This window comes from Carettochelys insculpta, chromosome 13, assembly GCF_033958435.1.
Source record: "Carettochelys insculpta isolate YL-2023 chromosome 13, ASM3395843v1, whole genome shotgun sequence".
NCBI lineage: Eukaryota > Metazoa > Chordata > Testudines > Carettochelyidae > Carettochelys > Carettochelys insculpta.
In genome coordinates, this window is record NC_134149.1 from 24,898,382 (window position 1) to 24,923,830 (window position 25,449).

Below are 25,449 nucleotides of genomic sequence, written 5' to 3' on the forward strand. Positions count from 1 at the left end.
CTTCAGAGCTCCCCTTCAGGAAGTTGAAGGCTGCTGTTAAATCACCTCTAAGTCTTCTCTTCTGTAAACTAAACAAGTCCAAATCCCTCAGCCTATCCTCATAGGTCTCATGCTCTGGACCCTTAATCATTTTTGTTGCCCTCTGCTGAACCTGCTCCAACAAATCCACATCCTTTTTATGCTGGGGGGCCCAAAACTGGACACAATATTCAAGATGGGGCCTCACCAGTGCCGAATAGAGGAGAACAACTACTTCTCTAGATCTGCTCAAAATGCTCCTCCTAATGCACCCTGGTATGCCGTTAGCCTTCTTGCCTACAAAGGCACACTGTTTACTCTTATCCAGCCTTCCATCCACCATAACCCCTAGGTCCCTTTCCATCGTACTGTTGCTGAGCCAGTCGGTCCCTAGCCTGTAACATTGCTTGGGATTCTTCTGCTCCAGGTGCAGGACTCTACACTTCTCCTTGTTGAGCCGCATCAGATTTCTTTTGGCCCAATCCTCCAATTTATCCAGGTCCCTCTGGATTCTCTCTCTACCCTCCAACGTATCTACCTCTCCCCCTAGTTTTGTGTCATTCGCAAAACTACTTTTGTTTATTACCAAACCCAGTGCGAATAATTGTTACCATGGTGGTGGGGCTGGAAAGGTGACAGTAGCTGTGCATTTCTCTTTAATTGATAAATGGGAAGAACTTTAGGATTGTTCTCTATATAAGATCAGACTATGACTGTTTTATTTGGGGCTTTGCTCATGGGTGCTTTCAAGTCCTTGTGACTGAGCTCTCCCAGCTTTTCTTGCTGTTTGTATTACTCTGCTGAACGTCTGTTACTCCAACTCTGTGTCCTTGATTGGGCAGACCAGAGTTTCTGGCTCAGCAGGACCAGGTGATGGTGTGCCCCAGAGGGCAGGTAGGTGGGCTCAATGGTATGATCAGCCCTTGAGAGGAGAGTCTCAAGGGGATGTCTGCGGCCCAACTTGTCAGAGGAGGATGGAAGGGTGATAAGAGTGTGAGGCACTGATCAGCTCAACCGGTTGGGCACAGAAAGGGTCTGCCATGAAACAAAGAGAAGGAGTCTTCTGGCCAAGAACAGCAGTCACAAGGCCTTACATCTCACCTCAGATCAGCCGCAGATTTTCCATCCTTAGGAGAGGCAAGAAAGCTTTTGAGACGATTGGTTTGGAGTCAAGGGTGGCAGGGTGGGTGCATTCCAAGGACTGCAACGCCCTGCTGCACAAACAACATTAATAACAGAAGAGGAAAACAAATGGAGAACAGACTCCTGCCTAGGGCAGAGCATCAGCAATCCCTGCAGGGGGCTCCAAGATGCATACAGACTCCGAAACACACCATCTCTTTTAACATCTAATGAGAAAAGCAAATCCACTAAGGCAAAAATAACAGATGGAACCTCCACAGGCATTTTGCAGAACAGCCCCTCCTCTCCCTCCCAAGCCTGAGCAAAGAGAACAACACTGATTCCTCCTCCACTCTGCCTGACATACAGTGATTTCAGAATTTCCCTTCCATAACACCACAGAGAAGGCTAGGCAGGAGGCCAGATTAGTCACACATGATACTAGGGGAAACTTACGAACAATTTATGAGCGATCCAAAGGGGCTCAGCATTGGGAGAGGATCACAGCCAAGTTTTTGTCTTTCCTGCAAGACAAATCTGCAGAGTAGGTGCCAAGTTTTAGAACTCACACAACTGCTGACCTCAGCACAGCCAGAACGCCTGCTGGCCCTGAGCATGTCCCAGTGGAACTAGGCTTAAGGGAGCAGCAGAGTTCCCTCTAATTTTTTCCCACCACTGAGAGGAATTAATTTTCTGATGTACACCAACATGGAGGTGGTGCGTGACACAGAGATCACGTGTGACACACCACCTTCATTTTGGTGCTAGGATGACCACGTTCCCCTAGGCTAAATACGGGACACCTTGGAGGCGGGGACTGTCCTGGCTAAAACAGGAGAGATGGTCACCTTGCATCAGGCAATGGCTGCACTCTTCTTCCCACCCAGACCTCTCACCTCCAGCCCGCTCCCGAACCCCCCAATCACTGCTGCACTTTACCTCCCACCCAAACACCCAAACCCCTGCCCATTCCTACACCCTCCCTCCCAGCCAGAGCCCACACACCCACCCCCAGCCCACTGGGGCTGGGGAGACAAAGAATCCTGCAGCAGTTCATTCAAGGCTCAGTGCTGCCGACTCCAGAGGGGCCCTGGCCCTTACCCCATGCTGCACAGAGCTCCAGGGCAGGGATGTACTCCAGCCCTGTGGGACATCCAGGGGGGCCTCAGCCCCACACAGAACAAGGCTCTGGCCCTGTGACATGGCAGGGGCTGGTGGTGGGGATGGTTCCACCCTTGCGCCATGCAGGGCTCTGGCCCCAGGTCTACAGCAGGGGCCACCTCAGTAGGTCTCCAGCCCCATTTCCACCCCAGCCCTGTGGCAGGACGCCAGGAGTGAGGCTCCAGCCCCGCGGGAGGTCCAGGGGGCCTCGGCCCTGCACCATACAGAGCTCCAGCCCTGGCTCTGTGATGTGGCAGGGGTTGGGGTGCGGGGGGCTTCTGCCGCAGCGCTGTGCAGGGCTCCAGCTGCAGTCGGGCTCTGGCTCCACCTCAGCCCCGTGGCAGGGACTGGGGGTGTAAGGGGCTCCGGCCATGGCCCCAGCCCTGCACTGCCACAGCTCCGCCACTCAAGCCCCACTTTCCCATCCCCAAGCTCCATTCCCAGCCCAACCACACACCTGAGCAAGGCTGGGGCTGGCAGTGGCATCCTAATGGTGCAGCAGGCAGAGAGCTACATTTTAAAAATGGTGGTGGCCAGAAAAATAGCCCTGCAAGTCTCCGGCCAGCACAGCAAAAGGTCAATGGGGGTGGGCCAAATACAGGGCAATGCCACATCCCATTTAAAAATGAAGATGGGACGCCTTTTTGGCTCCCTAAATACGGGACTGTCCTGCCAAGTACAGGATGGATGGTCACCCTAATTGGAGCACTTCGCAAAATCCATGTGGTGGACGTGAGCCCGAGGGGTTTGGAGCATGGGAGGGGGCTCAGTGCTGGGGGAAGAGGGTTGGGATGTAAGGGATCTGGCTGGGGGTGCAAGCCCTGGGCTAGGAGTGTGGGCACTGGGGTGGGGCAGGGGATGAGTCTGCCACGAACGTGCTGCATGACTTTGGACAAACGATCTAGGGTCCCCGTTCTGCAGAATGCAGAGTTCACTCAACTCATATTGACTTCAATAGGATATGAGTTTGCCATCTCTTAATCCCTCTGTGCCTCAGTTTCCTCTTCTATCAAATGGGTATAATATTTCTATCCTACCTCAGTGCAACATCTGTGAAGTGTGTTCAGACTCTTGCGTAAAAGGCACTACACAAATGCAAAATAGTATACTGAATTCTGTTGCAGGCATGTCTCATGTCTGTGACAAAGGAGGATCATGAAACACAAACATAATTTGAAACACCTGGCCTGGATCTGCGTGATGAGATGGGAAGACACACTTCCAGAGCTTTCGTCATAGGACAGGTTACCAAGCCAAAAGTATCAGTTTACAGGTTGTAGAGGCAGCAAAGATGGAAGTTATGGCACAGTGTAGGCAATGAAAGCAACAGCTCTTTAGAAGGAGGCCACAATCCACACAATTCCAACTGGTTACGTGCCACCACTTAAAAAGTGGACAGCTCCTGAGGCTTCTATGAAAGTTGAGAGAGAGAGAGAGAGCGAGCGAGCGAGCACACAAGGCATGGGGGTGCACGTACAACTGCTTCAGCTTTTCTAAAGTCAGGAGATTCTAGTAGAAAGCACTTTATGTAGGAATCCAAGACCTTAGAGACTTGGTTTGGAAGTTATCCTACTACTTGCCTGAACAATACTAAGCCTTTAGCTTCAGCCACAAGGCAGGTCAAACATGATAGTGACTGGGCTGAAGGATGACAACAGAGAAATAGTGACTAGGCTGAAGGAGCGAATCTGATCTGGTGAGAAGCACAAGTCTCACAAGCAGGTGTTAGGGAGAAGTAAGGAAAACTTCTTTTCTGGGGGCCAAACAGGAAAGACAGAAGTATGTCTTAAAATTGGGATATAAAATGCATTTTATGACAATTTCTTGTCGCTCCTCTCGCTCTGAAGAGCGCACTTATCTTGAGGCACATCTGTTTCAGATCGGCCCCAAGCTGGGGCCTCAGAGTCTCTGTATCTGCATTAAAGAGCTATGGTGCCCAACAGCTTTTGAAACAAACTTGCCTGCCCACTACCTGAGGCACTCACTGGCTCGACACTTGTTGGCTGCTCCCTCTCACATGTTTATAGGGCTTAAAGATATTCAGACAGAAGTATTAACTGGGGGGAGGACTCGCTAATCTGATTTAAGAATTTAAGGTTCGACCTCCCACCTCAGACACCAAAAATTGCCCCTGAGCTGCATAAGCTCTTGAACTCAAGGTAGTTCTCAGGATTTTCTGTGACCACATGTAGGGTATTTAATAGCACAGTTTTATTATGGGGATGGGACTAACATGTGGAGTTAATATTTGCATACAGGCTGGATTCCTTTGATTTATTACATTGATGAAGCTTGCATATCTGCTTACATTTATGGTTTGTGTCTATGCCCTATGTCTAGGAAAACACCATACTCACTCCTCCCTGAGAATCCTAGGAGCTGAGAACCAGCTCCACTCTGCAAACAGTGAGAAGGGTTAGGTGAGACAGTAATAAAGGAAACTTTAAAGATTATAAAGGAACAAAACTAAAACTAGCAGAAAAGATAAAAGAATTTAGAGACTCTCTAGAAAAGCCCCTCGAGAGCTCTCCCCATCACCACTTGCCATGGGTGTTACAGGCCTTCTTATATCACTTTGGCCTGGCCTCCCCAATACCAAATTAGTCATCTGTATCCTAGGATTTTTAGTGGTACACATGTTTGGTGACATTAAATTAAGACACCGTTCTGAACATGCACAAGATAGGATGTTGCAAACTTGTGAGTAAATTCCAGGAATGGTCACCAGCCATAGAATACCAAGAAATACCACTGGGGTGACCTTTGGCTATACGTTTGGGTTCACAGGATGACCGTTGCACCTGGGCCATGACGTTATTTGGCACCTCCTGATGCTCCCCAAGATAACCGCCCTTTTGTGTCAGCAAGTGGCGAGGAAAGCAAGACAAACACCAGATACAGGACATCACAAGAAACTTGTATAGTTATGTGGGTAGATTTTCATAAATATTCATCTCTTAGCCTATCTGCTACCTAAAATGGAAAAGCCCCACTAAAGACCCCTCTTACAGAGTGTGAGCTCTGTAATTTGTTTGCATTACTACTAAATAGAACAAAGAAGAAACAGAACAGAACTAGGAAAATAGGCCAACTGCTTTTTGGCTTATGCTAACATAGGAATAAAATATACCCCTAATCAATGTATACACTATGTAAGTGCATAAGGTCTGTTAGATTAATAAAATGTGTAAAAGCATAACCCCTAATTAAACCTAGCAGGCTTTGTAAAGTAGTGCTATGTTTACACTAGAATGTATTGTCGGCAAAACTACAGTTTTACTGACAAAACCCATTGAGCATCCAGATTCCCAAGGGGTTCTGTCGACAGTACTTATGTTGACAACTGTACCCCACTCTCCATAAGGAATAATGCCTCTGTTGACAGAGATCTGTCAACAGAAAGATGGTCTGGACATTGCAGGGGGCCCTCTGTCAACAGACAGGGCTTCCAGGACACTGGGCAGCCCTGTCTGCTGTGCTTCTGGCTGGCCTTTTTGCCTATAGAGTGGCTGGGCGGTCCAGCTGCTCTCTGTTGACAGAACAGATTGCTCTTGCAATCCACTTGGCAGTTTAGCTGCAATCTGTCAACAAAAGTTTTGTTGGAAGATATCTTCCGACAAGAAGTTCTGTCAACAAATCCCTGCAATCTAGACAGAGCCTAGCTGACTACAGTGTCCCAAATACAATCTACTGGAACTCAAGCACCCAACAAGAACAGAGTTAACTGGCACATCACCCAAAATCTACATATTCACACACAATATTTGTTTTCTGAAACTCAGCTATTGCTTCAGAGCTTTGGGGTGTTGGATACGAATTCCAAACTTCTCTCGGAAAAGCACAAAAAGCCATAAGGAAAACTGCAGACCTCAACTAAAATAAAAAGGGCGTGTGAGAATACCCTTATACAAATACGATATAGCCATGGGCTAGGGTTAGTATATTTGACCTACCAAAGAGACGACACCCCTGAGAAGGAGCGTATCTGTATCTACCAACTCATGTCGCTTTAATGTACTATAAATACACCCTCCAACGCACTAATACAACAGGAGTTGGTAGATGCAGATACAGATAGACTCCCTTTCAGCGGAGTCCTCTTTTTATATGGTAACCCTAATGGCACCAGACAATGCAGAGTCGCTACTGGAAATTTTAGTGTTTGGCACCATTACTGTAGAATACAGTTCTTTTATATGAGTAGTCTGTTATAACTAGGCCACGAGTTAGCATCCTGGAGCAGCAGAAGCTATTCTTGCTACAAAGTCAATGATAATAAGTAGTTGCCACAAACCACAAGCCTTATCCCTGTAGAGCTGTGATACAGAAGTCTTTAACAAACAAGCTGTTTGCAGCCTATTTCGGAGGGCTTCCTTCTCCCTGAAAAGAATTGTGTTCTCAATCAGCAAATATGTTGCACCCTGAATTTTATGATTTGTGATAGGAGCAAGGGTGCCTTCATGTTAAATAGTAGCAAAAGAGTCAAGGAGAAATGGCTGCCATCTGTGCCTGTGAAAACTTCCCCCATAAACTCTGAGGGAGAGTTCCTGAGCAGTGCATGTATATTTGAGACCAGTATGTTAATTGGCCTCTCATCCTTACCAGTATTAAAACCTAGTTCGATTGGGAACAGGGATGGGAAGAACAGAAAGAAGATAACAAATACAAGGCAGTAATCATGCCAAAGCAGGAGTAATGCTTTCGTGAATGGTTTGCCCTACTCCCAAAGGGAAGACAATCTTTTCTCGGCCTCTAGAGCACAGCCAGTCTAATACCCAAAACAAGTCATGCTGGCAATTGAGGGAGAAGGGAGGTTTTTTCCATACAGCAGTGAATCAGCACTTTTTTAAGAGATGCTGTGTGAGGGGTCATTCAAAAGATATATGCAACATTTAGGCTATGTCTACACTAACCCACCCCCACCCTTTCAAAAGGAGGATGCTAATGAGGCACTTCGGGATATGCTAATGAGGCACTGCAATGACTATGCAGCATTTCATTTGGTCATAGGAATAACCCATTTGGTTATACGAATAAGGGGATTTCGAAGTGTGCGGGGTCCTTTTGAAAAGGACCCCGGGTAGCCAAGCCACGTGTGATTGAAAGCGGCACTTCTGAAGTGCCGCAGCTGCCATTATGCTAATGAGGCATTGCATATTCAGTGCAGTGCCTCATTAGCATACCCCAACGTGTCTCATTAGCATCGCCCTTTCAAAAGGGCGGGGCTAGTGCAGACATAGTCTTAGTGTCAGACAGGAGAACCAGGGGGGCTTTTAGTAATGTTTAGGAAAATAAAGAGAAGAGAGGGAAAAGCAGTAGGGAGAAAAAAGGATAAAATAAAGAGAAGGAGTTATGTTTTGCTTCTCTTTAGAAACACATCCAGAAGTCCCTTAAGAGAAAAGCTTAATGAAGAGACAAAGTTGCCGGATTCACTATGTACAGTGACCCTGGCTGGACCTGTAACAACACTTCTCATGGGCAAGACTGTTCAAACTGTCTCCTTCTTCTGAATTTGTACCATAATGATGGCCTCTCATGCTATAGTAGCAATATTTTGAAAAAAATAGCAATTTATTTTAGTCCGATGCATACAAATTTCACTGTGGAACTGTCACCATACTGATATAATGAGAAATTCTGAGTCTTTGGACACATTCCAGGCAGGAAAGACAGGATTACCAAGGAAAACAAGGCCAGGCAGACCTGGAACGTAAATCATATTACGTCTGACCAGTTACTAATAGTTTGTTTTAACAGCCGTTTTACTAGTCAGAGGCCTGATCCTGTACCCCTTAAAGCCCGTGAAAGTTTTATTATTGTCTTAAATGAAAGCAGGATCTAGCTCCTAGTCATTTACTGACATCACCTGAGATACGTGACTTGGAAAGTGCAGAAATTATGGAGCGCAGAAAAGGAAACAGAAAGAAAAAGGAATGATTTTTTAAAAAGCCAGATTGGTATAATGGCAGCTGTATTACAAACACTGGAGGCAAAGATAGTCTTTTGACACTGGTTTGGACTGAGGGATGTGAGCAGAGCTGTGTATATTTTTCTCAGGGTTCCCTTTCAGTGTACTGGGCAATTAAATGAGTGGCTTTTCAGGAGACAGAAAGCTTCTGTATATCCACAGGGAGGATTTCCACAAACATCTTCATTAATGTATCATAGACTGGCCCTCAACTGTAGCTCCCTTTGTAGGATAGGATAACTTAATTCAAGTGACTCAAAGCCAAACCTCTTATGTATGCAGAGCTAATATCTGTGGGGAGCTTTTCAGTCTTTACCGCAGTGGCAGAGAAAGCAGGAGTGTGAATAAAATATGGGGCTTTTGCAGTAGTTACAGGGAATGGAATCTTCCCCTCAGGCCACTCCATGCTTACTGCTGCTGCTTCAATGAACTAACAGCCCATGGTTGCTATATCTTACCATCTTCTGGCACAGTAAGACAGGACAGCTCATGGAGGCTAGATCCATGATACATAGGCCATGCAGACCGTAAATGAGATCCTTTGCATTCATTCTCCCATACTTCCATGCAAAAGCTCTACACCAGTTGCATTCTCTATTCCAACCTCTACACCCACATCAAGGTGAACACACAGCCTGTGTGTGTGCGCGATTCACACACCCTGGCAACATGTGCGTTGTAGGCAGAGAAGAGGCCTGAATATTCTGCTGAGGGGAACAGCGGACAAAAGGAATCAGGGATACACAATACATCCTTCCAGCCAAGTCAAGCACAGGATCAGCTGGTCTCTTTCACTACAGGACATTCTGATCTTAGAGACAGTAACACATCCAAGGGCCCCCATCACAGATGCTAAACCTGCTCTTCCAAAAAATGAGCTGTTTGGCTCTTTGCATTTTTCTCATTATTACTCCCCCACAACCCACTCTATCACAGACTTTATACGTCGTGCTTTAGAGAAACTTTGAGATTGAATAGGCTGTCATGTGTAGGCAAATTCAGAAATAAAAGTGATACGCAAAATTTCATTTCAAGGGTAAGGTTCAGCACACATGCACACTCTCTCTCTCTGTCTCTCTCTCTCACACACACACACAACCTCTTCCTGGAATGTATAGGTGACCCAAGATAGCCACAACTTACAACTGAGCAATCAAAAGCCATTTTATATCAGATTGTGAGAGAAGAGCAGAGGCCAGAAGGGCACATAAGATCACTGACAGAATGTTCTATTACCTGCAACACCAATCATCATCCAACACAATGGGACTGATTCCAAAACTAATATGATTAACCACACAAAGGGCACACCAATGCAAAGCCAGTGCTAAAAATACAACTGTTCTTTTAGCACTAGATCCATAACGGGACCTAGGTGTTGCTCTGCCTACCTTTTAGGCGCCCTGCCCCCCAGTGCAATCTGCAGCCCCAAATTGGACTGATAGCCTCTCTGAACAACCATGGGGGAGAGTTAGCTGCCTAACAACGGGATGTGCAAAAGCCTGCATAATGAGCAAGGATCTACTTAGGTAAACCAATAGGAAATGTTGAGGAGAGGGCTGTGGCCTAAATCCCACCCCTTCAGGGAGTTAGGGCCAGATGATAGAACCAGTCACTGTATGGGATTCTCAGCCATGACCATGACCCTAGCCCTGAAGTTGAGTGCCTACACTGTATTTTGCAAGAGACGTGAATGTGTGTCAGGGCTGAGGTATCTGGACTACAGCATATTCTGTTGTGGGAAACTTTCATGCTGATGTGACAGCAAACTCTTTCACATCCAGCATTTCATTATCCGGAACGCTCGAATAACCAGCATTTTAACCATCCCCCAATTTTAGTTCCATTTTCCATACGTACAGTATAATGAAAGAGCAATGAAGGGTCCTGTGGCACTTTATAGACTAACAGAAAAGTTTTGAGCATGAGCCTTCGTGAGCACAGACTTCATCAGATGTCAGTGAGTCTGTGCTCACAAAAGCTCATGCTCAAAACTTTTCTGTTAGTCTATAAGGTGCCACAGGACCCTTTGTTGCTGTTACAGATCCAGACTAACACGGCTACCCCTCCGATACTTGAGTATAATGAACGTAAATACAAATACATACAACAAATACAGTATAAAAGTTTACAGCGTACAATGCCACTGTTGTAGGGAAAGAAAGGACTCTGCATATATTTTTGTTTGTTTCTTAATATTTAATCTTTTTTCTTTAGTGTTATGCATTGCTAGGAATACCTCTCTATTATCCAGAATATTAGAATATTTAAATACTGTGGGGCTGCCGGATATGAAAGAGTTTACTGTATTTGACTGTGAACAAAGAATGAAATATATGTTGGGCCAGAGAAAGTCTCTATAGTCCAGTGGTAGTCACCTAAGAGGTGGGAAATTCCCCTTCAGATACCCGTTCCATATCATATAGGGGCCAGGAATTAAATCCAGGTCTCCTAACAATCCCTGAGCTATAAGGGCTATAAGGCTATAAGGCTTCTGATCCCCCATCCTAGATGTCTAGTGCTGGTTTAGGTATGTTCTGAAAAACACCTCTCAAAACACGTCCCGTCATTCAGCTACATGGGGGAACCTATAGCCTGAGGATCCTGCTATGGTTTAGATGTGAGAGAAGTACCCAGGCTCCAAGAGATTGCTGGCTGTCCATATGCTCACTTGCAGAAACCTGACTACCTAAGGATTTTAGGCATCTCCAGGACTAAGCACCGTCTAAGCCAGGATTTTGAAGCTCCCCAGTAGCATCCAAATGCCGGACCCGCACACCTAAAAGTGGCCAGCGTATATCTAAGTCCATTTCTGTATCCAGTCGTGACAGACCTGCCTTCCATACTTCATGAAAATCTGCATAACTCAGAGATGCTTTGGCCAAAAATACCCCATGTAACCTACCAGTATAGTGTTAGAATTTGCTGGATCTGTATATTCTATTTTTGTGCACGTATGTGAAGTTAGAAATATGGAGTGTATTTCTGTTTATAGTTTTAAATGTGCTAATGAGGGCAATTACTTTTGCCCCAATCCCAATGATTATGTGATCAACTTAATGACATGTAAACAGCCTTTATTGTCCTGTAAGTCTAGAAGGCAGTTGGTACTAGAAAGATACGTGACCATACCAGCTGGCACGGAAGCCATTTTGATCCAGTATTTTCCCCATGGGTTATAAGTTATAGAAAAATGGTTTCTTGCCCTAAGTTTATTTAAGATAGGAATAACTAAGTTTTTTGTCTTCAGCCTGCTTTGAAGTCTGCCTGACATGCCCCGGTCCCATCTACACTTGCATTCCTCTTCAGAAAGAGGTATGCAAATGAGGTAAATCAAAAATGCAAATGAGGCATAAAATTGCATATCTGGTGCATCATTTGCATATTCTAATTTCAAAAGAGCTTCTTTCAAAAGAAGAAAGCCAGTGTCGACGCTGCTCTTTCGAAAGTAAACCCCATCTTTGAAAGAATCCTTCTTCCCATTAAATAAAGGAAAGAAGGATTCTTTCGAAGATGGGTTTACTTTCGAAAGAGGTATGCAAAATTTTGAGGAGTAAGGGGACTTCGAAGTTGCACAGCGGCCAGAAGCGTGCCAGTACTTCGAAGTTTAAAACTTCCAAGTTGCCGTGGGGGGGAATTTGCTTAATGAAGTGCTGCCTCTGCACGGCAGCACTTCATTAGTAAACTCCCAACACCCTAATTACCATCCTTCCTTCGAAGGAAGGTGGTAGAGTAGACACAGACTGAGAGAAATATGATAGCAGTTTACAAGTACATCAAAGATTGTTACATGGAGAAGGAAGAAAAACTGTTCTTACCCTCGGAGGATATGACAGGAACCAATGGGCTTAAACTGCAGCAAGGGAGGTTTAAGGTTGGACATTAGGAAAAACTTCCTGTCAGGGTTGTTAAACATTGGCATAAGTTGCCTAGGGAGGTTGTGGAATCTCCATCTCTGGAGATATTTAAGAGCAGGTTAGACAGACATCTATCAGGGATGGTCTAGATGGTACTTGGTCCTGCCATGAGGACAGGAGACTGGGCTCAATGACCTCTTGAGGTCCCTTCAAGTTCTAGCATTCTATGATACTATGATTCTGTGATCTGCCTGTTTTCACTAAAAAAAAAAAATCACTTAAATCCTAATGGTTTTGCTTAATAAAAACTCTTGTTTATACAATCAAATCCAGAGTACGTAATTATTACCTGGGGAGGGCTACCACTATGCATATCTCCATTTCATTGATAATAGGGGCTTACCTGAGCCCTCTCTGAAAATCTTTTGCATAGAGACAGACCGAATTATCTGTGGGTTAATCCCTTTTGGAGGTTGGTTTCCTGGGTGCTGTGCCCCAGATTTGCATTCCCCTACAGCTGTAATAAGTCAGTGTCTACATTGCTCTGCTAGAGGGCAGTAACCCCAAATCCGTGCATTGAGTCGGGGAGACCAGAGGACCTGACCCAGCAAGACCGAGTGGTGGGGAGCCCCAGGGAGCAAGAAAGTGGGTGTCAGTGGCCATGATCAGTGGATGGGGGAACATTCCCTAGGGACCTTCCCGTCACAGCAGTTGCTGTGCATCTGAATTCCTGACATGCTGCATCAAAACACACTACCTATTTCAAACTCAGCAAGGCTCTTATATTTATGTAATGCTGCACAAAAGGCTGTTGTATCTTCAGCCAGAAAGCATTAAAACATGTTTACTTCACCACATCGCTCCATTTCAGGAGACTTCAAGATTATTCATATCATTGCACCCTGTGCTGTACCTAGTTCTCCCAAGAAGCATATGAATCTTCGTGATGTATGCATTCAGGTTCTCTGCTGCAGCTCCAAAGTCAATAGGACTACAGTGACTAAAAACAAATGTGCCAGATGCTCAGTCAATGTAAATAGGGAAGGGGATGGTCAGAACATCCAGACTACATTGAAAAGTACCTGATGCTCGACCGTCAGAGAAAGATGAAGACTTCAGAAAGGAATGGATAAATTTTTCTGGCATTAAGCTATCACAGGGATTGGTGCTATCTTTTCTCAACAGCAAAGATAGTTAAGCAAATGAGGTGCTGTTGCGTAGCAATGAGCTGAGACAAAGGAGTACCCCAACCCTGTCCTGAAGAGCTTACAGCAGGGGTCAGCAACCCCTGGCACGTGAGACAATTTTCATTGGCACATGAGGCGGAAGCTCAGCTCTGCTCTTCCTACCCCATGCCGCCTATGCATTAAAAAAAAAAAAAAAGACCAGCTCATGCTACCAACCACCACCTAAACGGGAAAACTCTGCATCTTCATTTACTTATTAATGAAGCTGTTCTAAGTAGGACTACTAGTGATTTAAAAATTATCACCAGCACTCAGACCATACATAGAGGTCAAAAAGTCAAATTTCAGCACTCCACCTAGGAAAGGTTACGGACTCCTGTCTTACACTAAAGTCATAAGTGGGAACAATATAGAAAAAGGTCCATACTGTTATTATAGTTTGAATGTTGTGTTGAACCGTCAACAAAAAAAAATTAATGCTGAGTGTATGGCTGGATTAGAAGATTATTTGTTTTTCTGCTAATCATAACAAAAAAAATGGTGACTCTGCCCTACAAGCCAAGTTTTCTCAGAAAACTCAATCCAACCTCTAAGTTTTACCTATATTGAGGGTGTGAATAAAATACTGGATCTACGGTCACAATTAGATATCTAAATTCTGAAATTTGTATCCCAAAACATTTGTATTAGCCCACTGTTTGTGCAACTGATTGTAAGTAGATCATGTGGTTGTTATTTTTACTTAGCCCTGGGTGTTCATTCTTTGAATTCAGGAAGATATTTAAATGGAACAATAAAAATTAAGAGAGATTAGCCACCAAAAATGGGGCAGGGGAATAGTGTACATATATAGCAGCGGGTGGAGAGAGAAGGAGACAGGAAGATAAAATGAAGTTAATGTAAGTGTGGCTTGGTGACTTTGCAAATTTGGACTGGCAGGGCATTTCCTGCACAGGGGGTGGGGGTGCAGAATCCTAAAAAGCAGATATGGTACTGCAAATAGGAAACGTATGGAATTACAAGGCTGCCATCACAGCTTAAATGCAAGGGCTGGAAGTGGATGACCAAAGACGCCATTTTGTGGACTTTGGCCAAGTCCCTGTCACACATCCTGAAGATGAAGAACGGGAAATGTTTCCCTGTCTGGAAAAGGCCTACTAGTGCTCTTCCAATAGAGCAGTGCTGTAACAGCAAGAAGTTTTAGTGTAGGGAGAATTTACATTAAAAAGCAACCCTATAACACACAAATTTTTATTCAGCTACGTGCTCTGAGCATTTAGCCTTGTTGTGATCAGCTCTCTGTTAATTACTGCAGAAGCTCATTCAACAGATACGTATTATTTTAATCATATGCCTGGGCTTTTCCATTGAGTGACTTACTCCACGAGACTCCGAAGCGCAAAAATGGCCCATTTTATTTAATTGAAAGTCTTAATTTAAAACATCTTCCTAAGCGAGTTCTCCAGCTATTGGCCTCCCTTTGTAGCTTTTGTCATGTATGAAGAAAGTCTCTTGATTGTATTAGTCCTGGGCTGCTGTGAATAGAACTGGTCACAGCTTAGTTTGTTCATACAAAGCCCCTGCTGCCACAGAAAGAGTCTCCTTCTTGTGAGGTGCAAGCATGAATGATGCCCATGATAACATGGACAGCAGGAATGTCAGGTTTTCCAATGATTTTGTGGCTCTATCGGTACCCACACAGGACAGAAGGGAGGGCAGGAACATATCAAAACAATAACAAAAAAGTCAAGCTATGGAGCATCTCAGCTTTATAGAGAAAAAAAAATTGCACGACAAATGATATTTGTAGGCACATGGCTCTGTAACTCAGCTGGTGGAACATGTAAGCCACGGCATTGGAAAGAGAGGGCAGGGGTTTGGAAGAGGGACAGAAACAACCTAGGTTTCTCCTCTCTCTGATCAAAAAAACTCTGCCGTGTGTACATTTGTTAGGGCCGATCCCCACTCTGAGTGCAGAAGGTGGGGGCCCGCAAAAACCTCAAAAATACCTTGCCGTCATAGGCTCTGCTTAAAAAAAGCTCCGCAAGGTCACAGATTCCCCCCTAAAAAAGCCAGGAAGACACAGCTGGATCTCTCCCTAAGGGGCAACCCCAAGCTTCAACCCTTCCTTTGGGAAGGACTTGGAAACAAAGAGAATTAAGATGTAAAACCTGATAGCTGATTTTTCAGCATAGACATGAATATATGCAGACATTCCTCTAGGACACAGGAATCCAATAATTGCTTTAAAAAATAGTAATTTATTAACAGCAAACAAACAAAAAACTACACTTGGTTGCTAGGTTTTACAAAGCAACTAAAAACATCAGCATCAAGGTTAGAGCAAGAGAATTACTTACTTGGGATTCAGCTTAGAAGTTTCGTACAGGAGAAAAATACACGAACCAGCCTAGAAAGTCCCACACCAAATCCAAAATAAAAATAACCTGACCATGTCTACCTAAACATTTCCTTCTAGTTACATATCTATGCTCTGATTTATGACGTGGCCAAGATATTTACTGGATTCCTTCAGCCTGTTCAGGATTAAGCCTGCTCCAGCCACAGAACAAAGCCACTCTCAGCCTGTAATTGTTTCAATTTAAACGACACCTCTCTGCACTATTGGCTCACCTGGCTGCATCCAACAGAGAACCCACCTTCTCTGGGGTTACCCCTTAACAGGTATTCATTCATGACAACACTGTAACACGAACGTTGCACCTATCATCATGAAAACACATGTACAGCTACAATAAAGTTCTGGTGCTTCCAGAGGTGGTGACTGCTCTCCGCTCTGCTTAAAAACGATGTAGTCAATAACACATTTGTTATCTACTCCTGTTACACTTTACACCTCAGGTGATTGCAACTGAACCAGATTAGAGAGAAAAAAAACTCTCTCTATTTTCAGTTAGTTTAGAGTTTGCATGACAGTACTTTGGGTCTAGTCAGTTTCACCATGAACCCTTTATAATCTATTTGTCTGGGTTTCACGCAGCAGTAGGAGAGAGAAAAATAATACATAACAAAAGTGAAATGTGGTTTTAAAACTAAAACAAACTTTAAGTACAGCCCAGGGCAAGTATAGTTACCTCTCCCCTCCCCAGGCTTTAAACTGACACAATATCCTGATGATGGGTCTTCTTAACAACGAATAGGAGCTGAATGCACTCTGCATCCCATAAAATTAATCCCATGTATTACTTTTTATCCAAAGAGCCCAGAATGCTTTAAAAAAGGAAATGGTCAAGCACTATCTGCGTTTCACAGATGAAGGAACCGAGGCACACAACGATCATCCCAGGGCCGCAGAGGAAACCCTTATCAGCCTTTCGTTCTGTAGTACAGAAAAGGGATGGATATATATTTCGCAGTACAAATGAGTGTATCACACAAGTGACTTTTTCATTTTTTCCCCAAGCTGAGACATTTGAAATAACTGAGGAACAACACTCTCATGCCCCAACATTTCAGTTCTGCAGAGATCTCACCACCACACGATCCACAACAGTCTTTTTTATATCATTCACTTCCTCGCTAGGAACGTTAGCTATAAATGTATCAATGCAAAGACGCTCAGTTTACATGGAAGTTTCTTCTCACCCCATCTCCTTTTCTTAACTGGGGAAATACTTCAATGGCTTGGCAATCCCACATTCAAATGTAGTAAGATACGGCCAATGCCTTACAGACGCAGAGGTCTCCAGCACTGGCCAGAATTCAACCGTGCTGGATTTTAAATCCTCTTCTGAATCCCCCTGCAAGGGGTGTGAAGCAAGGGCGCAGCTTTGACAGCCTGCAAAAGAGTTGGTCATTCCAGACTCTCTCACGTTTGCAGTCTCTGTTGAGAAGTAGCCTGGGGAAACAGGCACATGGACAGAAGAAAAAGGGGGCTCTGCTTTTCATTACAAGAACTAACAAAGTTGAAGCCTAAATTCACACCCCTGCTTTGTTACTTTCAGGTCTCCCTCAGAGAGCTCACACAGATAGCCTTGTATGTTTTGCCTACCTCTGAATAAATACTCCCCACCCAATATCCCCTGCCACCCCCATGGATTTATACATGGAAGGAAATCTCTGAGGAGTTCCCTCTGCCCAAGTGTCATTTCCATGGCAAAACTCCCCAGTCTGCTGTTCTGATCCCTGTGGCTCCAAGGGGACAGGGTTCTGCAACTCGCAGGACAAAGCAAGACCAGAGGGACAGGCACAATGTCTTTTTTTTTTTTTTTTTTTTTTTTTTTTTTAATTCTTTTCCCCCCCAAACGCTGTCCTATCACCATCCCAGTCCCCCCAGTCAATGAACGATCAGTAGAAATATTAATACAATCTGAAGGTGTATAAACTTTTTGGCCAAAGCCCTCCAGTCTGCAGACTCTGCAGCACCTTTACCTTTCCTGCAGGGAGTTCAGGAAGAAAGGTCAGCAGAAGATGTACTGTTAGCCCAGCCTAGTCCAAGCTGAGCTGGTGGGAGCAGGCAAGGATGATGCTCCAGAACCAGTATCAATAAACAGAATACTCAAAGGGATAATTCTGAACTTCTGGCAGATCTCCCAATTCTTGTCAGTTTGGGATGGGGACGGTGGACCTGGTCTCCCCCCCCAGTTCCCACAAAGCATCTGAAAGACATTGTGAGAAGAATCTCACTTACGATTTCCTCCTTCCTGGCCTTCTCCTTTTCTCTCAGGGAAAATCCAGGGTGCTGCGCGCACACACACACAAACTCTCCCTCCCTCTCTCTCTCTCACAATGAATTTAAAGAAATAGATTGAGTTGAAAAGTGCAGAGGCTTCAGAGATTCCAGGAGAAATGGTCAGATGTGGTCTAGTATTTAAGACTACCTATGTTAGGGATGGAGGGGAAAGACTTTTGTGAACACGAGAATTAGTTAACGAGGCGGCTTTGAGAATACAAACATTAGAGCGAGTTATACTGAGGCAAACCAAATTCATATTACTGACAATGAATCACTGCCAATTGATGACATCAGGGCTCTTCTCAGGCCCCAGAGTTTAGTGTTTGTCTCTCACATGAATTGGGAACTAGTCTTAAAAATGGGATGAAGAAAGTGCATTTTCACACACATACAAAGTAAGCCAGCAAACTACTCAACTTAAGAGAGAGAAATAGCCATTCACTGAAACATTCAAGCATTTAATGCAGGCAACCTACAATGTGACATATTTCAAAAATTTTTTAAAGTGTGCACTAAAAACTTGCCCACTAAACTTGCTTCAGATACCCAACCTAGCAATGGATAATTATACAGCATTTTATATTGGTCCATAATTTTTAAATATTTTAGCCCTTTCATTTGCATTCCTTATGAAAGCGTCAAACTATTTACAAAGGGCAAATTTTCAAAAGGTACAAATGGGAGTCACTCAAATCACCTTCAAAAGGCATGAGGCATCTAAGTGCACTCAGTGCCTCTGAGAACCATTTCCCTCCACTTTGGCTTTTATTTAAGGTCCAGCAAATACTGCAGATGAACTTGTTTGGTTGAAAAAAAAAAAAAATCTAAAGAAATTCTGATAGAATATGCTGCAAATTTTCCTGGCTAATTCTCACACTTCAGCAACCTTTACTTGCTCGACAACACAGATTATTTATTTAAACTTTAGATCTTGCAATAATATCTAGCACTTAAAAACATCTGTATGACAAGTAGATACACAAAAGACAAAAAAAACTGCATACATCGGATGGATCTGACATAGAATTCAGAAGATATTCCCCAAATATATAACCACTACAAAATTCAGAGGAGCAACAAAGGGTCCTGTGGCACCTTATAGACTAACAGAAAAGTTTTGAGCATGCGCTTTCGTGAGCAAAGACTCACTTCATCAGATGCTGGTCTTGGAAATCTGCAGGGCCAGGCATAAATAAGCCAGAGCAAGGGTGGGGATAACAAGGTTAGCTCAGTCAGCAAGGGTGAGGCTTACTACCAGCAGTTGATCTGGAGGCGTGAACACCAAGGGAGGGGAAGCTGCTTCTGTATTTAGCCAGACATTCTCTTTGTGTGTCTATTGTCTATATGCATGAGCATTGATTACTGTGATATTTACAGAAATTCTGGAGAAGTGAGACCCAATTCCCCTTTCACACAAATGTAAATTAAGAATTGCTCCACTGACTTCTTTAGCATGACACAACATAAGTGGAAAGAAAACAAAGCAAGCAGTCCTGGAACACTTTAGAGATTAACACTATTATTTAATAGGTAATGGGCTTTTGCAGGAAAGACCCACTTCTTCAGATTCTGGACCAATACTGAGAGAAAAACTGATAGAAAACATTGCAGGGATGGCAGACATCCTACTTAACTCAATTGATACTTCATAGAATTTTTTTTCCCTCTCACCGTCCATCCTTTTTAAATGTTTATATTCAGCTGATTCCTCAGTTTCTCTCAGTTTTTCTCTTAGTACTGCTCCAGAATCTGAAGAAATTGGTCCTTCCCATGACAGCTAATAAATAATACTGTTAGTCTTTAAGGTGCTACAGCCCTGTTTGCTTTGTTTGGCACAGATAGAGACTAACATGGCTACTTCTCTGAAACTGTAGGTGAGAAAAATATCAAACTTCAGTTTTATTTTACAGTAGATCTTGAGAGGAACCCGATATTGTTCTGCACACACAAGCTGGAAGATAGATATGTATTAAAAGATCATTTCAAATTTTGAGTCTTAATCTGGGACCTATTCAATGTTCCTGTCCTAAGACTTAGCAGATCTTATTTTCTAATTACAGGAGAACAGTATATTTTCCTAGGGAGCTCACATGAATGTGTTCAGTGCACCCAATTCAGTGGCTGTGTTTACTTATATACAAGCTCACAATGCTGTCTTTCGACACAATCCCAGGCTGTATAGCCTGCCTTCTTGAAACAGCAGGTGTTTGGCATTTTTAGAAGCCTGTCAGCACCCAACGAGTTTAATTAATTTGCTTTAGTGCAAAAACTGAAACATAAGACTTAGTTGTTTACAGTGTTATAATATGAAGCCAAAACATAAATAAATCAAACTAAATTGATGGAGTACCACACTTACAGAAATTAATAACCTGAAACTTTTTACCAAAATCTTAGATAGATACAAAGTCATCAACATGGTATCAGGAAGTCTACCTATGCATTCTTAATACCTGCATTACTGCAGTAAATGGGCTTCAACATCTGCTAAAACACACAATTCCCCTTCACTTTTAGAGTCAAAGTCCTTCATCACAGAGCCCAAGTAACTACATAAGCATCTAAATAACACTATAATGGCTGAATTTAAAATGAGAGGGATGGAAGGGTATATATTGTTACATCGGGTTAATTGTACTTATCATCCAGTCTGTATCCAATGAAAGTCCATCTTCCAAGCTCTTCCCTGATAACAAACTCCCACTTATTACAATGGGAGTTCAACATGCCAAAGACTTTGGAGAATCAAGCCCAACCTTGGTAAAATGGTAAGGATGCAAGTCTTGATTCTCCACTGCCTTTCACCTTCTGCTGTCATTTATACCTGCACATAATGGCGTAAATAGACCATTTCATCAGAAGAAACATTTTGCAATCAGTTGGCATGGGTTTAAATGATAGCCGAAAATGCAAGACAGAGGAGAAATCAGGTCGTGGAGATACATCCCACAGCAAGTAATGAACTGCATCATTAAGCTATTGCTGGGTAACACTTGGTTTCCAAGAATTACACTAGTCAGAGTCCAATTTATGAACAAATAATTGCAGCAAATCAAAATCTTCCATCTCTTTGTCCCATGAATTAATCACACTTTGAACTGGGCTTTCCTGTTGGAATCCTGCATTTCTTCCTCTCCCAATTAAATAAATTATGCAAAATGCAGAGCATATATAGAGTCACAACTGCACTCAGGGGGTCCTATTCACTAACTGAAATCTGGTTTTATATCTGCAAAAGTCCATTCAGGTAGTGAAGGCATGCAGTAGAAAACTAGCCCAGTATCCACGGCGTGCAACTAGAACGAGGGGCAGAAGAGATAATTATAGCTTCATGATGTTGGTCCCAATTCCATGCTAGCTCCAGTTAGACTAGCTTTGAGAAGATTTCGAGGCTCACCTAACTAGTTATGACCTCAAAGGACCAAAAACACCAGCAGAGAATAGCCAGAACCAATGAGAACTCTGGACCGCCTTTCCAATACCCGATAGGGATGTTGCAGTGAGTACACAGGTGCTAGCTAGACAGGCAGTCTGCTAGGTCAGCACCCGCCTGAAGATGAAAAAAAAAAAAACCTACATACTGGGGCATTCCCAGTTGGTGGTCTTCCAGACCCTTTGTGCCCACAGAAAGGCCCAAAGGAGCTAAATCAGAAAAGACTAGCTAACTCCTCCACCTCTTTCCTTCTCATACTTACTCAGGCTATCAAGCTGCTTAAATAAATACTTATTTACACTGTATGAAACAGCTGAAAGATTTCACTTTCCAAATAAGAAAGCCAATGATCTAGTAGCTATTGGTTTGTTTGACCTTGGCTGTAGCTGGCAAACCACAGAGAGAAAAGGAAAAGCGATAAACACAAGAATTTCCTTTAGTACAATCTCCACAACTGATAACCTCTCCACAACTGAAACTCCTCGATCTTAGGTACTTATCTGAGCACCTGACAATCCTGGAAATAGATACCCTCTTTTCACAACAGTCCTACCAGGTAGGGAAGGACTATTATTCCTGTGTCATATGGATGGGGAGCTGAGAAATTAGAGAGAGCTTCATAATGGATGGCATTTAGGCACCTCACTCCCATTGAAGCCATGGCAGAGGATTTAAATAGATCTCCCTTACTCTAGAATTTATTCCATTGAGGAAGCTGACATGTTGTGGCATTCTGCCTTCACTGGTATTATTTTACGTGTTGTCTTCTCCCTTTGACTCAAAGTGTTAATTCCTTCTGAAGGCACTCTGGCCTCTAAGGTCATCAACAAATAAAATATAGTATCACTGATCTTTGTTCAGGTACTACACTACAGAAATTAGAATGGACGGTTCCCTGTAGCTTTACTGTATTTGAAGTATTCTTCATGACATAGAATAGTAATTACATTAGAACTCTGTAGTACTTATTTTTAGGACAACAAATACACACACACTCCCTCTCTCTCTCTCTCCCCACCATGTTGTGTCTGTTCTTTGCTGGTATCAGACTTACCTACATTATACCATAAATAAGCAAGATGATAAAACTGTTGCTCATCAACAAAAATATTGTCTATTTTGAAGAAAAACATTAACCTGCCACTGGGTATACTAGGCACTTATACTGACAATACACCCATAACAAACCCCAGTTCACTCACTCCACAACATTTGTTGAAAAGACCATCCATAAAGACAGAATGGCATTCATAGTATGCTGCATGAAAGGGGAATAGAGCTCTGCACGCTACTCCAGAAAGTGTCATTTTAAACAGAGAATTTTGTATTGATACATTTGTAAAATATCTCAGATACTGTAGACACAAGGTGGGTGGGGTAATATCTTTTATTGGTAGAAAGACAATATTTGGAGCTTACACAGAGCTTTTCTTCTTCCTTACATACTCCAGTCAGAAAACTGTCCAACAGCCGAGCAGGAAATTTATTGTTGCGTTTATCATTAAAAAGGACAAAAGTTTGGTTATGCACTGATATTTTTCAATATCTTTACACAGCAGCATGTGACCAATGAATGTACAGTAGCATGTGATGAATGTATATGGTAATAACGCACAGATATTAGCATCATTGCAAAGCTATAGGTGATGTATGCACTTAGGTATAAAGGAATGTTTAAACAAGGCAATATCATTTTACTTACTTTTTATAGCACTGATAAGTGCATTCCCATCTTTAATCACATCCTTTATGAATTTGTTGGTTCTCTCCAGCTCCTGCTCATAATATTTCAGCCTGTCTCGGAAATCTGGACTGTCCAGGTAGCAGTCGCTGAACTCTAAGGCAGGGTGCCCCATGTTCCTTGGGGAAAAATTCAAAAAAATCAAAATAAAAAAAAAAAAGTGCCAATTAAAAAAAACAATCAGAACGGCTGAAGGCTGGGAATCTCTCAACGTCACTGCTAGAACGACACGAGATCCTGGCGGCTGTCTCCTGCGGAGGATTTGTATCTCACAGAAGGAGGGGACAGGTTGCTCGGCCGCACTCTATTGCAAACATGCGGCAGAACGACAGGACCTTCCAGCATTCTCTTCGAGCCGATTCATTCTTGCCCTCTTCTCACCCTCCGCAAGTACACGGTGTCCTTCCCATTCCTTGGGGACAACCCACCCGGACAGCAGCAGGAGGGGTGCCTGCTCCGCTGCCCTTCTCCGGCCTGCAAACGCTGCCTCCAGGGCTACAGGCACATCTGGCGTCTCTGAATGAACGCAGGGGCTGGGCCGGCTGGAAAATGTCCAGGCAGCTCTGGCTCCCCGGAGCGTCCCCACCCCCTACCGCTCGGCTTTGTGCGAGGATTTCCTCCCTCGTATCCCTCCAGCACCAAGTGACTAACAGCCTCCCAGCTAGGCTGGCACCTCCCCTTTTCTCCGGCGCTCTTAAAGAAACAGGAGAGAGAACGGGATGGTGCCCTCAAGGAAACCGGCCCAGGAGTTGCCTCCCCGATCTGCATGAAAAGCATTCACGGCCCTCGCCCATTCCCGTAAACCAGAGTTGCATGAGCACCGTGCCCGACGCCTGCTGCTTGAGCCCCCGCTGCTTCTGGCTCACACCTTAGCAGCAGCAGCTCCCTTTCCCCCAATCTCCCTGCAGCCACTACTGAGGTCCGAGGCTTGTCCGGGGATCTGCCCGTGCGCTCCGCTGGCTTCTCCTCCTAAGCCACCGTGTCCATCAGCTGGGGTGTTTCCCCGGGAACCCCTCGCGGCCGGAGCTGAATGACCGCTCTTGGGCACGATGAGCTGGCATCTCCGGCGGACTCTCTCTCCCTCCCTCCTTCTGGCTGCCTGCCCTGGGCTGGGCTGAGCCAAGCCCTCAAGGGTTAACACGTTGTTGTTAATATAGCCTCGCACTTTCTGGACAGCAGGAGGGAGGAGACACAATAGAGGCAGGGCAGCGGCTGCAAGCACCTCCCTGCGGAAGCTGAACGTGATGAGCAATCCATGCCAGCCCGCGGGAGCACAGCGCTCCCTCCTCCACAGGGTGCATGCAGGGCTGCTTGGGAGGTGTAGTTTTCCTTTCCGGGGGATCAGCAGGGATGTTTTGCCTCTGCGAGTCATAGGACCCCGCTCTGATTCCAAGCCCCTACCTACTAGCTCCCCTTGTGGTGCTCTTCCAGAGAATCCCTCACGAAAGGGAAGCTCAGGAGTGGACAATGAAGGATGGACTGAGCAAAAACTCTGTGTTGTCTGCTCTGATTTCCCTTGACCCTCTTAATGGTCCCTAAGGTAGGGCTGTGTTATTGCTGTGCTATCATAGGAGCCTCACAAAAGACCCCCATCTCGGTCTGTTCCAGTGATAAAATGGCTACAGTAGAGCTTGCAATGAAAGCTGGCAGGCTTGTAAAAAATGCCGGACAAAACCCACTGATAGTGAAATTGACTACAGTGCTGAGGAACCTTATTCACCGCTTGACTGGGGCCCTGAACAGGAAGCATGATGGGGCCTTTATGAATGCATTTCACCCACTGGGAATAGAGTGTGGTTAATGTGCGCCCACAGCTGCCACGTGCAAATAGAAAAATGACTGGGAACAGGACCAAATAAAGCTTTTCCAAACAAGCAAATGGATTTAAAAAAAATCCAAGTGAAATCTGCATCTACAGCTCGAGTTCTGAGCCTCCTGTCCCTATTTTCCTAAGGTAGGGAAAGCCAGGGATAATGCAGTGGTCAGTATTTTTTCCCATAATATGTCTGCTGTTTATCTGGGATGCATGGGCCATACTACCTATACCTATCTCATAGAACTGGAAGGGACCTTGAGAGGTCATCAAGTCCAGTCCCCTGCCCTCACAGCAGGACCTATCTCCATCCAGTCCCTTGGGAATTCCCTAGTGCTGGGAACTCTTCGGCTACCAATCCCTCCATAACGTAGAACCATAGAACACTAGACTGGAAGGGACCTTGAGAGGCCATCAAAACCAGTCCCCTGCCCTCATGGCAGGACTAGTAGT

General features: G+C 44.3%; 1 protein-coding gene across 3 annotated transcripts in view; it reads right to left on the reverse strand.

The window, feature by feature from the left end:
- OPHN1 (oligophrenin 1) overlaps positions 1–24,315 on the reverse strand; it is a 140,823-nt gene extending 116,508 nt beyond the window's left edge. For 2 of the 3 annotated variants that reach the window (XM_075007784.1, XM_075007782.1), the window contains exon 1: positions 23,145–23,981. In XM_075007784.1, the coding sequence (XP_074863885.1) occupies positions 23,145–23,298 (154 nt within the window). In that variant the 5' untranslated portion in view covers positions 23,299–23,981. Of the gene's footprint in view, positions 1–23,144; positions 23,982–24,051 lie in introns of those variants that run through there. The other variant, XM_075007783.1, reaches the window with a different exon arrangement.
- Between the last annotated feature and the right edge of the window lie 1,134 nt (positions 24,316–25,449).